Here is a 13,965-nt window from a genome sequence, read left to right as displayed (position 1 = left end):
GGGTTTTGTTTCTAAACTTATAAAAAATGACGCCGTTCCATGTCATGGACCACTTTGGGGTTTAACTCCCTGAACTTAATATGTCAGCATTTTTTGTTCAGAGTTGATGGAAAAACACTCATAAGAACCGCGTTGTGTCACGAAAGTAGAGGATAAGGATCAAAGTTGATCGTTTTTATCTTGAGGAGTCGTGTTATCATTCTAAAAAATGGACAAGAACCGAATTAATAGTTCACTCTATTTTTAATTAATCGAGAACTTATTTATCTTGAAAATAAAAAATCAATAACCTATTTATCATTTAATCTAAAAAAAATTAGCCTAATGATGGATGTGGGTGTTATTTATTAGTTCCATTAGAATATAAATTTGGATTTGGATTTACATAGTTAAAAATTTAAAATTAAAATTCATTTTAAGTGTTAAAAGATAAAATTAAATTAAATTAAATGTCAATAATATTTTTAAAATTTTTACAAAATTTTAGAAAAAAAAATAATTTACTAAAAAAAAAATAAAGAGTAATTACCCAAATCAGTCCCTAAGGATTTTAGAATTGGACATTCTAGTCCCCCAAGGAAAATTAACACACAGATCAATCCCCAAGGTTTTATTCTGGTAGATAAATCAGTCCCAGTTCATTTTTTGGCAAAGTAATTACCCAGATCAGTCCCCAAAGATTTTAAAAACGGACATTTTAGTCCCCAAGAAAAACTAATGTACAAATCAATCTCCAACATTTTTCTCTGTTAGACATAATAGTCCTACGTCTAAAAATAAAATAAAATAAAATAATTATTATCATTAATTGCACAATAATGTTGTAATATATTTTTCGTATTTTTTGGACAAAAATAATAATAAATGTATTCATTAAATTCTTATATATATATATATATATATATATATATATATATATAGTCATTCAATAATAATAATAATAATAATAATAATAAATTTATTAGAAATTATTTTACAAGAAATTTAAGGTTAAAATCATTTGATATTTTTGTATTTAATATAATTAAAAGATGTCCTATGTAAAAAAAAATATATGTTTGTATTAAAAAATATGTATTAAAAGAAAATATTTTAATTTGGATATATATTAAATACATATTTTTTTAATACAAACATATTTTTTTAAAATAGTACATCTTTTGATTATATTAAATACAAAAATATCAAATGATTTTAACCTTGAATTTCTTGTAAAATAATCTCTAATAATTTTATTATTATTATTATTATTATTATTATTATTATTATTATTATTATTATTATTATTATTATTATTATTATTATTATTATTATTATTATTATTATTATTATTACATAATAATATTGTACCATAATTTTTTGTATTTTTTAGATAAAAATAATGATAAATTTATTCATTCTTTTATATATATATATATGTGTGTGTGTATATAGTCACTCAATAATAATAATAATAATAATAATAATAATAATAATAATAATAATAATAATAAATAAATAAATAAATAAATAAATAAATAAATAAATAAATAAAATTATTAGAGATTATTTTACAAGAAATTCAAGATTAAAACCATTTGATATTTTTGTATTTAATATAATCAAAAGATGTACTATTTTAAAAAATATGTTTATATTAAAAAAAATGTATTTAATATAAATCTAAATTAAAATATTTTCTTTTAATACATATTTTTTAATACAAACATATTTTTTTTACATAGCACATCTTTTAATTATATTAAATACAAAAATATCAAATGGTTTTAACCTTAAATTTTTTGTAGAATAATCTCTAATAATTTTAATTATTATTATTAATGTTATTATTATTATTATTGAGTGAATATATATATATATATATATATATATATATATATATATATATATATATAAATAAGAATCTAATGAATAAATTTATTATTATTTTTGTCTAAAAAATGTAAAAAATATAGTATAGTATTATTGTACAATTAATAATAATAATAATAATTTTATTTTATTTTATTTTTGGACGGAGAACTGTTATGTCTAATAGAGAGAAACGTTAGGATTGATTTGTACATTAATTTTTCTTGGGGACTAAAATGTCCATTTTTAAAATTTTTGGGGACTGATCTAAGTAATTATTAAAAATTGATCTGTATATTAAGTTTTCTTGAAGAGTAAAATGTTCGATTTTTAAAATCTTAGGACGGATTTGGGTAGTTACCCAAAAATAAAAAGAGAAAAGGTGCATACCAAATGCCCAAGCGTGTGTGCCGTAGAAATCAGGCTTTGGTTTTGGGTTTACAATTTACAAAATTCTATTCTCGTGGCAGCTCAGCTTGCACCATCCATAATCATTTTCATTATCATCATCGGCTACTATTTCAGGTTTGATTTACCATTCATTCTATTTCCCTTTTAGTTACTGCTACCCATTAGTTTACTTTCCAGCATAGATCATCCCCCTTTTCCGTTTGATGATCAAAGCTTTGGAGGTGTTTGTAGCTATGAAATTCTTTCATTAGAAGTCTTTTTTGATTTGCATGCTTTAATTTTGAAGAGCGAACCCTTCATTCATCAGTGATGGACACAACAACAACGACTAACTGGAGGGATCAACTGCAGCCTGAAACCCGCCAAATCATTCTCAACAATATGTGAGCTTTAGGGTTTGTTTTCTTTTCTATGTTGCAATGCTTTTTTGTGTCTTCTCTTCAATTCATGCTGCTATCCTTCAATTTCACAGAATGGGCAAGTTAAAGTTCTGTCATCTTCCTGGGGATGTTGATGAAGACCTTGAACTTCAAAAAATTGCTCATAGTATTGAGCAGAAAAGTTATGGTGGTGCTACAACCCCGGTAGGCTCATAATTTGGTTGCCCCTTTTTATTCACCCTTTATCTTTTACTCTAATTTCTTTTGTTCTGCTTAACTTCAGGCTGATTATTTTGAGAAAATAGCTTCCAAGATTCTTTTGTTGGAGAGTAAGTTTCAGAACATTGCTTTCTACTTCTATGTCGAGTTCAATTACGGGTAATACTATGGAGAATAGTGAAGTTGGGTGAAGAGCGAAGACTGTTCCTTTTATTATAGGAAAAAATATTGAAAAATAAAGATATTATGTGCATGTAGTCAGTCATGCACATTTCCTAAAAATTTTAAGTATAATCTTAGCCCTTCATCCTATTTCAGTCTTCACGAAAGAAATTCTCTTCAGTTACTAGGCACTAGCACTAGCCCATATCAGTTTTTGGGAGGATTCTCCATCTTCAATTTTTATTGTTTTATTCTATTTCATAACGTATCGTGTAAATGCTGCATACCCGTTTTGACCATCATCATCTTTTGCACAAAGATTTGACTGGTATGCTAAATTTTGTTCGTTTGTGCATAGATTAATTTACAAAATAGTGAGTCTTTACTTCATGTCCATGGCAAATACATGAGTCTGTTGATTATCTGGATACTGTTTCGTTCACATGGTTCTAGTGGTTTAAATCCCCCCCCCCCCCCCCCCCCCGGCCCTCCCATCCCTCCTCCCTTACAGTTTGGAATGATTTACATGTATAATTTGTACCTCAGATATTGTAAATTTACTTATACCATGAACTGGAATCTATTCATGTTGGTCATCCCTTTACAGAAGCAAGAGAAAGAGAATGGAGATATCAGCTTCGCCCTGATTGCCGACAAAGAATTGTCAACAAAATGTAAATTTCATCTTATGTTGTATCCAGTAATCCAATTGCTTTTGTTTTGCCTGCATTTGCACTTCAAAAGAAAAAGTAGTCATAAATCATATTTCCATGAGGTTTGTTATGTGGAACTACTTGATCACAAAGCATGCACTTTAGTTGAGGAAGTGAAGAAGTTATAAAGCACTATAGATTATAATCAACCAGCTGATAAACAATAAGGAAGACAAATATTTGCTAAAATATACAATATTTCCTTAACTTTGGATTGTTTTGCTGAAGGTTTGCTTCTGCAATCCTGTAGATATTGCATGAAATAAGCAGCTACTTTAGGATAAGATTATGCATTCGGCTTCTATTTGGTCTAAAGCACTTGATCTTTTAAAAGAGATGTCCATTATTCCTTTAAGAGAAATGCTAGGGGGCCATAAAAATTTATTGTTTTTGGCCATCACTTAGTCATCAATTCAATTCCTTCAGTCTGGTTTCTTTAGTCTAGTAATCTAACAACATATTTTATCCCATACTTTTAAACATTGATGGCTAAGTGATGGCCAAAAATAACAAATTTTGATGGTCCTCTAGCATTCCTCTTTCTTTAATGGTTATGGTTTGGGTGGCTTTGTTACATCAATTTATTCTGTTCCTTATATGCGTTTTCTTTTATTTAACTTTTAGGAGGATTTATTATCCTCTGTTCCCTTTGTATTTTTCTTCCCTTTGCCTGAATAGATGTCTTCTAGTGAAAACTGTAACACTGATAAACTATATAAAATTCTAGTTTGATAGATCACAAAGTATTGTTAAATCTTCATTCTCGTTTGAGTTTTGACATACCAATATTCTATATTTTTGTAACCTATACTGACCGTTGAGGGTAACAATCTTACCAATTCATTCATAATCTCTATATGAGCTTTAGCAAGCTAGTGCTGCTCCTAGTCTATAGTGGATGACGAGCATGTTTCATTGATTTTTTGACAATCATGTTCTCTCCTTTGTGGATCTTAAAGTATAAGTCACTTTGATCTAACTCTGAAGCTACTCTGGTTTTCTTTCAGAACGGAAACATTAAGAAGACATCTTCCTGTTAGTGGCCCGGAGGGATCACAAGAACTTTGGAGGATTGCCCGAAGGTTTGAGGAGAAGATTTTTATAGCTGCAACCAGCCAGGTATATACTTACAAGTATCAGTGGCCTCATAAGTTGCCTGTTTTTGTTTATCGTTACCTATGCAAACACAGATATTGATGATGGAAGATTGATTGGCTGTGGTATCGCCTTATTTCAGAGTGATTACCTTAGAAAAATATCTTTAAAGATGCTTACAATGGAGACTACATCCCAGGGACGCCATGGACAACTATCAAATCAGCTTGGCCTTAACAATGAACCTGCCAATCCAGGTAATTGATCTCTTCGGAGGACAATAACTCTTGTTGCATGTAAACTCGTTGAGTAATGCTAGGAAACCAACTTGTTTTGGCCAACATCAGCCAACTTTTTTTAATTTTTTTTGTTTATCTTAAATTCTAGATCCTAAATCATAAACTCTTAACCCTAAATACTAAATTATAAATCTAAATACTAAAAACTAATTTTGGCTAACTAAAAGTTGGTTCCCTATATTTTCTCAAATGTGGGTTAATATTTCATGTTTTTCCTTCACTAGTTGATACAAACCCGAGGCAGCATGGGAGCAGAAACAGGAGAATGCCAGCATGGACCGATGACTATCACATGGGCTAGCAGTTGAAGTGATTGTCAGTTATAACGGTTAAAGTAGTTTTATCTTGTGACTGGTTCAACTGTTTTGCACACCTGTTAGATTGGTATTTTGTCAAGGGCCACCAAGTGTTGTGTGTTTAGAAATCCAGCTCTAGACACCAATGCTAATACTATCCTTGCTCTCTTATCTTCCAATTAAAATTCATCCTCTTGATTGAATATTATTTGACTTGATTCTTATGCAAACTATTGTCTAAATAGTTGTTCCTTTACTAAGTGTTTCTGATTTTCGATTGTGAATAGGGTTTGGGATGCAGCAGTGGCTCTTATTCACAAACAGCTCCAATGCGATGGAATGTTCGTAATGGACCATGTGCATGTTTCAGACTTTGATGTACATATATCAGTAGTTCAGTACTCTTTTAACATGTTATGTGGGTTTTCATTTTCTTTTTTCTCCCTTTACATACATACAAAATATATCAACAGTCAACACTATGGTTCTTTGGCCCCGACGATCATAAAAAATATATATAAGGATTGTTAAATAATCTTTTTCATTATTACAGATTTGATAAATAAGACGAACTTAAAAGAAAAAAACCCTAGATTTGGTAATAAGAAATACTATAAGGATTGTGAAATTTAAAACAGGTAAAGTGTAACTGTTATTAATATTTGTGAAATATTTTAAAATTATTCTTAATATTTAATTTAACCTAATTTTATCTATAATATTTAAAATTAGTTTTACTTTTATTTCTAACGTAATATATTAAAATCATTAATGGAATATGCTTTGTTAAAATTTTAGCTGCAATTTCACCCAATGAGTCTTTTTTTCATCGTGTAGAATTAAGATTGAGGGTCTAATTTAACCTCAAAGGCAAGTTCAATGAGGTAAAGGGTATTACTATTTTTGAGATATGAAAATTTTTTTTCAAAGCGAGAGATTAACACAATACGTGGAGTGTGTTGCAAGAAACAATCACAAACAAAACACAACAAAAAACAGAATAAAAGTTGAAACATGAATTCACGGTGTATCACACAATACATGTTCATTGTGTGTCCTATCCAGCACACAAACTTGAGCTAACCAATCAATAATCCAAGTGCTGATCCTACAAAAAGCCCAACCAACACTACCATTTTCCTATAACCTCACCACATCAAACTTCGTGATCGTTTCCTTCTACGCCCAATATTTCAACTTTATTATTAACTTTAAGCTCTTTATCATGCTTTTCTTCCCACTCCCCTCAACCTCCTTACATTCCATGTCAAGAATCATTACCCCACCTTATTGTATCTCTGTCATGTTCCTTTCGATCTGTTCCTAGCGCCTTCTTCTTTTGTTTCGCTTGTCTTCTTCTCAATGCTTGAGCCTCATTCTGCTCTTGTAAAATTGACATAATATCTTCCTCATCATCATAAGCCGCGGCCCCACACTCAACAGCAAGATCCCAAAGTACTCTATTTTCAGCTGTCTCCTTTTCCTTATATCATAAAAACTCAATGGTATCATTCCCTTCCTCCACAAGCTCCCTGACCTGATCCCTGTCATTTGCAGCGTCATTACCTAACCCCTCAACGTCCCCAGTTCCGTCTCCCTGCACTCGTGACTCCCACTCCCTGCCACCAGCCTTCCAGTCACCGGATCTACATAATCGCAATTCTCGGCAGTCTCCGAAACTATCTCCGCGTCTAAATCCGCCTTTCCGACGACCCTGGCAACAAAAGATGCGTCAAACTTCTCCGCTTCTGCACTCGCAGGATCAGTGTACGCTGCTACTCCACAACCAAATGTCATCCACTCAACCTCTGTTGTTGTGTATTCAAAAGACTCTCACTTTCTACGTGTTATCAGTTTCATATTCTTCAATCCTTGCTTTCTTATTTTTCTCATCTCCCAAGTTGTGTACATGATTTTATCATGTACATGGCCCAAACCTAAGTGGATAGGAGCAAGAATTAGTCGACCCACTTGACAACTAACAAACAAAAGCATCTTTCCTCAAGCCCATTCTATCCGTAAACTTCCTCCTTCCCCCCATAAATTCTTGTTCGGCCAAATGAATCCCAGACCCAATGTCTCTAATCATTATCCACTCCAAGTTCAAATCTTTCCCATGATTAACGTCCTCCACGCTATAAGTTCTATTAAATAATATTTTCACTCGATCATTCTCGGAAAAATTAAGTGTATTCGCCCCATGCACTATAGTCAAAATCATACTTCACTCCTCCCCATTCTTTTGACATTAATTCATCTGCCACGGGATCCCATACAAGCGGCTCTTTCACCTCGTTATCAATCTGAACTTGCTTCTGAATTTCCTTTTGCCTCCACTCCCTCTGATTCCTATTATGATCGTCTTGAATATGGGAAATGTCTCTCCTGAACTTCGCTACTGTGACCATCACCCTCCTACCATTCATCACTGTTCCATTCATATCTCTGATTGCTCTCTTCGCGCCTCCTTGTTGTTGTCGAAATTGACAAAGGCAAAAGGTCTATTTGCTATTATTTCGTTTCTTTCTTGAGACATATACATCAACCACGTCCCCTGCCCACCAAATAGCTAAATAAAGTTTTCCTGTTGATGTTTCCTGGAAGACTAACTACGAACAGAGTGTGTTCGTTGTTCTATGTCCTTCCATCTTCTCCCTGCAAGTGTAAAATTCATCATTTTGCGTGCTCAATTCATGTCTTCTGCGTTGATAAATACTCCCTCTTTGAACCTATCAATAAGCTTTGTCACCTCCATCTTCCATTTAGGACTGATATGCCTAGTACACGTCGGTTACCAGCTATAACTCGCATAAAGACCATAAAGATCGGCCAATCGTAACCGACATCCGATCATAACTAATATTCGACCAAAATATCATAACGCCAGATATACAATTCCTCCTCAGTCGGAGCATCACTGCTCGAAGAAACAACCGTTAACTTCATCAATCGAGTATAAAAGAACGACAAGGAAAACATTGAAGGTATGACATTCTCTTCAGTAATCCCTTACATATTCACTTACTTTTTACTATTCACTTACTTTTTACTTGAGCGTCGGAGTGCCTTTGCAGGTACCTACTCCTGTTTCTTTTACTACCGATGTATACCTCATCCAGAGTTCGCGAGTGTACATCATCGGACGAGCTATACTTCAGTAAAATTCCGCAAGAACAATTGGCACCCACCGTGAAATCCCGAAGATAAAACCCTTCTTTTTGTAGGCCCCGATATTATTCTTCTAAGATCATGGCAAACCAAATAGCCATGCTAACCAACGCTCGGATCGAAAATAACCACAGTAACAGCAGACAACAAAGAGAATAGGAGATGAGGAGGGCAATTCTAACCCAACTCATTTTTTCTGAGACTAAAAGGCTGGAAGAGGACCAACAAAATAATGACGAAGATAAATTGGACAACATTGTGAGACCTTTTACGTCTGATGTTATGAACTTCAAGTTACCCAAAAATTTTACTCTACCACTCACACTGACCCCCGATGATGGCATGGGAGATTCGAAAAAACACATCAAGAAATTTTGATATATGATGATCGTTAACGGTGCTTCTGATTCTATTTTATGCCGATGTTTTTTTGCTTTTTTAGATGGTCCAGCACTTGACTGATTTTCTTCTTTGTCTGCAGATTCCATCTCTCGCTTTCAAGAACTCGCCAAGCAGTTTGAAGATCAGTTTGCTACTTTCTTAATCTACCTCCACGATTCCGAATATCTAAACACTATAAAGCAAGGACAACACGAAAGCTTGAAAGATTACATCACTCGTTTCAACAAGGTCGTGATGAGCATTCCAGATCTCCACCCAGAAGTACACCTACACGCCATAAAAAGCAGCCTCCGTCCTAAAAAGTTTCAGAAAACCATCACAATAGCGAAGCCGAAAACCCTAGATGAATTTTGCGAGAAGGCCAAGGGCCAAATGGAAATTGAGGAATTAAGGCAAGCACAGAAATTGGAGAGAACATCGTACGGTAAAGAGGAGGACAAAGGCCGGGATAGCAAGAAGACTTCCCGATTAGTATCACGTTATAAATCCTATACACAATTCAATGCCAAACGAGAAGACATCATCAAGGAAATACTGAACTCAAAGTTAATTAAACCTCCTTGGAAAGCGGGCTCTTATCAGGATATAAAGAATGTTGATAAATTAAAATACTGTGCCTTCCACCAGAAATACGGGCAAACCACCGATAAATGTGTCATCGCCAAAGACCTACTTGAGCGATTAGCTTGGCATGGCCATTTAGACAAATACATCGGTGGTCATATTGATGAGTCCATATTTTTCGATGTATTTTGGCTTGATTGGGATGGATTGTAGCATATGAACTCACACTTAAGCACCAAAATAGCATACTTTTGTGTTTGATCCCTAATTTGATTCTAAATGTAAAAACATGCATTTTAATGCTTAGATTAGTGATTTTTAATCCCACTTTTATGTCATTCGATTCCGTGATATGGTTTGTGAGTGATTTCAGGCCTTAGAGGCAAGAATGGATGGCTAAAAGTAGAAGAAAGCACGTACAAGGGAGAAAACATGAAGAAAACAAGAAAAAGCACACACAGCGAAGTGTGCGTGCGCACGAGCACCTGTGCGTACGCACGGGTCAACTTTCAGTCGAATGTGCGGACGCACACGTCTGTGCGTCTGCACAGGTCCCTGCACGTGATTGCATTAATGAAATATGTGCTGCGCGAATTTGGAGGCCTCTTGGCCCATTTTGAAAGGTTGGAATGCTGTTTTGGAGTGCTATATGAAGTATAATTCAACACTTATGAAGGGGAGAGATTGGAGAGCTCACTTAGAGAATTTTAGAGAGTAATTAGGAGTAGAAGTAGGAGTAGTGTAGCTTTGCTCTCTTAGGGTTTCATTTTTATTTCCATTTCCATTTCCATTGTAGCGTTGAAGAATTGAAGATTGATGGTTTAGAGGTTATTGAAACTCTCGTTGTAAGTATAGTTACTAAACCAAGCAATCAACCTTTCTTACAAAAGTTGTGGTTGTCACAAGTAACAAACCCCTTTTTAAATTGATAACCGAGTATTAAACCTCGGGTCGTCTTCTCAAGGAATTGCAGGGAAGTATGTTCTTATTATTGGTTATGAGTTTGTAAATTGGGGTTTAGGAAGTAAGGTGGGAATATGTTATATGACAAGTAAAATAAAATAATAATAATAAAAATAAAATCTCTTGGCAATGTATGAGAACCGGAAGTCCAATCCTTATCAATTGCGATGAGAATTAGGTTTTAATCCCACTTTGTTAACCTCTAACTATGAAGGTAAATCAAGTGGATTAATTAGCTTAATCCTCAGGTCCTAGTCAATTCCTATGGAAAGACTAGAGTTATTGGAGCAACTCCCAATTTCAACCACTGCTTTATTTGACAGCTCAAGCGCTCAAGCGTTACTAATAAATCAACCAAAGCCAAAAGGGAAAAATCTAAATTATTTAAATAAAGGAAAGCAATCATAGATCTTAAAATACCTCAAATTAGCACTAATGAAGACATCAAATGTAACATGGAAGAGTTCATAAATTAAATTAGAAAAATAAATAAAAGGAACATTGAACCTGTGATCGCAAAAGATGAAATAATCATGAAGTGAAAAGAATCCTAATTCTAAATCCTAAGAGAGAGGAGAGAACCTCTCTCTCTAAAAACTACATCTACTCCTAAAATTGTGAATATGAAAGCTTTATTATGAATGGATGTATTCCCCCACTTTATAGCCTCTAATCTGTGTTTTCTGGGCCGCAAACTGGGTCAAAAACAGTCCAGAATTCGCTGGTTTCGAATTTTGCCACGCTGGATTTCCGTCACTGCGACGCGGCCGCATGGATCACGCGGTCGCGTAGCCTAGCGTCAGGGGAACCATAGCATATTATATATCAAATCGAAGCCCTGGACGTTAGCTTTTCAACGCAACTGAAACCGCGTCATTTGGACCTCTGTAGCTAAAGTTATAGCCGTTTGAGTGCGAAGAGGTCAGGTTGGACAACTTAGCCATTTCTCCAACTTCTTGTATTCCTTCCACTTTTGCATGCTTCCTTTCCATCCTATGAACCTTTCCTTCCCTATAATATCTGAAATCACTTAACACACATATCAAGGCATCTAATGGTAATAAGAGAGGATTAATAATTATCAATTTAAAGCTCAAAGAAGCATGTTTTCAATCAAAGCACATAATTAGGAAGGCAAATGTAAAACCATGCAAATAGTATGAATAAGTGGGTAAAGAGTTGATAAAAATCACTCAATTGAGCACAAGATAAACCATGAAATAGTGGTTTATCAACCTCCCCACACTTAAACATTAGCATGTCCTCATGCTAAGCTCAAGAGAAGCTATAAAGGTGAAGAGGAATGGTAGAAAGTATGAAATGCAATCCTATCTATATGAATGCAACTAAATGTGAAATGCTTCTACCTACTTAGTTTAAAAGTAAATAAATTCTCCAAGAATAAATATGAACTGGATTTCACTAATTCAAATCATAAAAATGAAGTACAAATAGACTTGCAAGAAGAAAATAGCTTATGAAAGCAGGGAACAAGGAATTGAGCATCGAACCCTCACTGGAAGTGTATACACTCTAATCACTCATGTGTTTATGGTTCGATTGTCTCAATTCTCTACTATCCTTGCTTTCTAAGGCTTGCTCTTCATCTAACAATCAACATAAATTTAATGCACAGATACACATATCAAGAGGTCTTTTAAGGGTTGTAATGGGGTTAGGGTCAAGGTAGGATTGTATTTGGCCAAGTGGACTAAAATCTGAATCCTTAATTAACTTAAACTTTCCACCTAACTTTAGACAATCCATGTAATCATAATACCACATCTAACTATCCATTAACCATGTTTTCCACATATTCATGCATTCTAATTTCAAGTACAACTCATATGCATTGCTTTCACCACTTACTTTGGGGCATTTTGTCCCCTTTTATTATTTGCTCTTTTTCTCCTTTATTTTTCTCTTTTTTTTTTCTATATTATTATTTTTTTTTTCTTTTTTTTCTTTTATTTTTCTCAATGCATATGATTAAAGTATTGAATGCATGAACATATTCTCAAGATTCTTTCACATTTTCAGAAAATTCTAACATACTCAATTCTCAAACCAAATGTTTCCAAACCCACTTTTTCCCACACTTAATTCATGAGCACTCTCACTAGTCTAAGCTAACCAAGGATTCAAATTAAGGACATTATTGTTTTCCGCTTAGAGTTAATGATGTGCTAAAATAAAGAATAAAAGGGGTAAAATAGGCTCAAATTGGTTTGCAAAGGATAATGAAAGGTTAGGCCATATGGGTATGTAAGCTCAGTGAAACAAATGCCTTAATCATATAAGTGCATACATACATCAAACCATGGAAATATAGAACTAAGCAAGACAAAGATCACAATTTTAGAGAGAAAAACACACACCAAAAATAAAATATTGGTTGATAAAATGAAACCAATTCAAATAGGCTCAAAGATCTCACAGGTTTTGTGTGTTCGAGCTCTAAACCCATGTTCCAGTATAATATTTCTTCAAACAAGTGTAACAAAAAATTTTATTCAAATTAGTGAAATGATATAAAAAGCTTCTTGAAAAAGAAAATATTACTTTAACCAAGTGGTAAAATATGCAACAATCAAACAAATATGCAATCAATTATGCAAATGCAACAATGAACAAACAAAGAAAATAAAACAATGGTGTTGAGATAGGAAGGTACTAACCCACGGAGATCGGTATCGACCTCCCCACACTTAAAGATTGCACCGTCCTCGGTGCATGCTAAGATGTGCGAGTGGACGGGTTGTTCTTCCTCAGTTGGGGCTCTTTTTGTTCCTTTCCTTGCTGTTGATTTGGGAGTAGCTTTCTCCTTTCCCTTTTTTTTTTGGTGGCCATCCTGAAAAAGGAAAGAGAAAGTAAATTAAATTCAAAGAGATATATATAGCAAGGAAGAGAACGGAAAAGGTGGTGATGGATGCACATTAAGATATATCTGACAGTAACACATGCTCGCGAGTACATGTGAAAAGCCATCAATTGAAAATAGCTAGTGCATATAAGGACAAGTGAATGCAAGGTGTTTATTGGCATGCCGAAAAAGGGCATGAGTAGCATAGACCAAGCATTACTTTGTAACAAACCATCACGTTTGTATTGACAATTAAATCCAAATAATATAATAGTGAAGGGAATTTGTGAAAAGCAAGCATTGAATATTAGAATAACATAGAGAAGTGCATAATGCCGTATGGGCTTTTTCACAAACACATAGCATGCAAGGTAAATAAAGTATAGAAAGTATTAAAGTGAACATGCAAGAAACCCTTTAAAAAGTAGTATATAATTGTCAAACTATTTTAATAATCCACAAAAATATATATAAAAATAATGACCCAAATAGATTTCTAACACCAATGAAAATAATGCAATGAATGAAAGTATGCAAATAAATTAAATAAAATAGAATGAGAGTGAAAAAGGATGAGAA

General features: G+C 33.6%; 2 protein-coding genes across 19 annotated transcripts; both read left to right on the top strand.

Annotated features, from left to right (window-relative positions):
* Nucleotides 1-2,176: 2,176 nt before the first annotated feature.
* Nucleotides 2,177-5,961, top strand: LOC112771988 (mediator of RNA polymerase II transcription subunit 15a). 18 transcript variants are annotated; one of them, XR_011875898.1, is made up of 9 exons: nt 2,177-2,376; nt 2,549-2,645; nt 2,735-2,846; nt 2,926-2,971; nt 3,631-3,697; nt 4,744-4,855; nt 4,927-5,088; nt 5,355-5,445; nt 5,714-5,961. XR_011875898.1 is itself a non-coding variant. In XM_025816861.3 (9 exons), the coding sequence occupies exons 2-8, from the start codon at nt 2,572-2,574 to the stop codon at nt 5,429-5,431; spliced, it is 603 nt and encodes a 200-aa protein (XP_025672646.1). In that variant the 5' UTR covers nt 2,177-2,376; nt 2,549-2,571; the 3' UTR covers nt 5,432-5,445; nt 5,714-5,961. The 18 variants fall into 18 exon arrangements, 10 of the variants coding, with proteins under 10 accessions (XP_025672646.1, XP_025672645.1, XP_025672644.1 ...); XR_011875899.1 differs by having other exon boundaries at nt 5,355-5,449; XR_011875896.1 differs by having other exon boundaries at nt 5,355-5,458.
* A 2,451-nt stretch (nt 5,962-8,412) lies between these two features.
* Nucleotides 8,413-9,773, top strand: LOC112769960 (uncharacterized). Its single transcript, XM_025814400.1, has 2 exons — nt 8,413-8,500; nt 9,076-9,773. The coding sequence occupies exons 1-2, from the start codon at nt 8,413-8,415 to the stop codon at nt 9,771-9,773; spliced, it is 786 nt and encodes a 261-aa protein (XP_025670185.1).
* The last annotated feature ends 4,192 nt before the right edge of the window (nt 9,774-13,965 follow it).

Source organism: Arachis hypogaea, chromosome 18 (assembly GCF_003086295.3).
Source record: "Arachis hypogaea cultivar Tifrunner chromosome 18, arahy.Tifrunner.gnm2.J5K5, whole genome shotgun sequence".
Classification (NCBI taxonomy): domain Eukaryota; kingdom Viridiplantae; phylum Streptophyta; class Magnoliopsida; order Fabales; family Fabaceae; genus Arachis; species Arachis hypogaea.
The sequence above is the reverse complement of the archived record's forward strand: the minus strand, read 5'-3'. Positions and strand labels throughout refer to the sequence as shown.

What these genes read in the sequence shown, in the direction of transcription:
- LOC112771988 (XM_025816861.3), top strand. Translation starts at nt 2,572, where the DNA reads ATGGACACAACAACAACGACTAACTGGAGGGATCAACTGCAGCCTGAA. An exon ending in ATGGTGGTGCTACAACCCCG is followed by an intron (nt 2,847 to 2,925) that starts GTAGGCTCATAA and finishes GCTTAACTTCAG; the next exon opens with GCTGATTATTTTGAGAAAAT. An exon ending in TTATAGCTGCAACCAGCCAG is followed by an intron (nt 4,856 to 4,973) that starts GTATATACTTAC and finishes GCCTTATTTCAG; the next exon opens with AGTGATTACCTTAGAAAAAT.
- LOC112769960 (XM_025814400.1), top strand. Translation starts at nt 8,413, where the DNA reads ATGACATTCTCTTCAGTAATCCCTTACATATTCACTTACTTTTTACTA. An exon ending in GCGTCGGAGTGCCTTTGCAG is followed by an intron (nt 8,501 to 9,075) that starts GTACCTACTCCT and finishes CTTTGTCTGCAG; the next exon opens with ATTCCATCTCTCGCTTTCAA.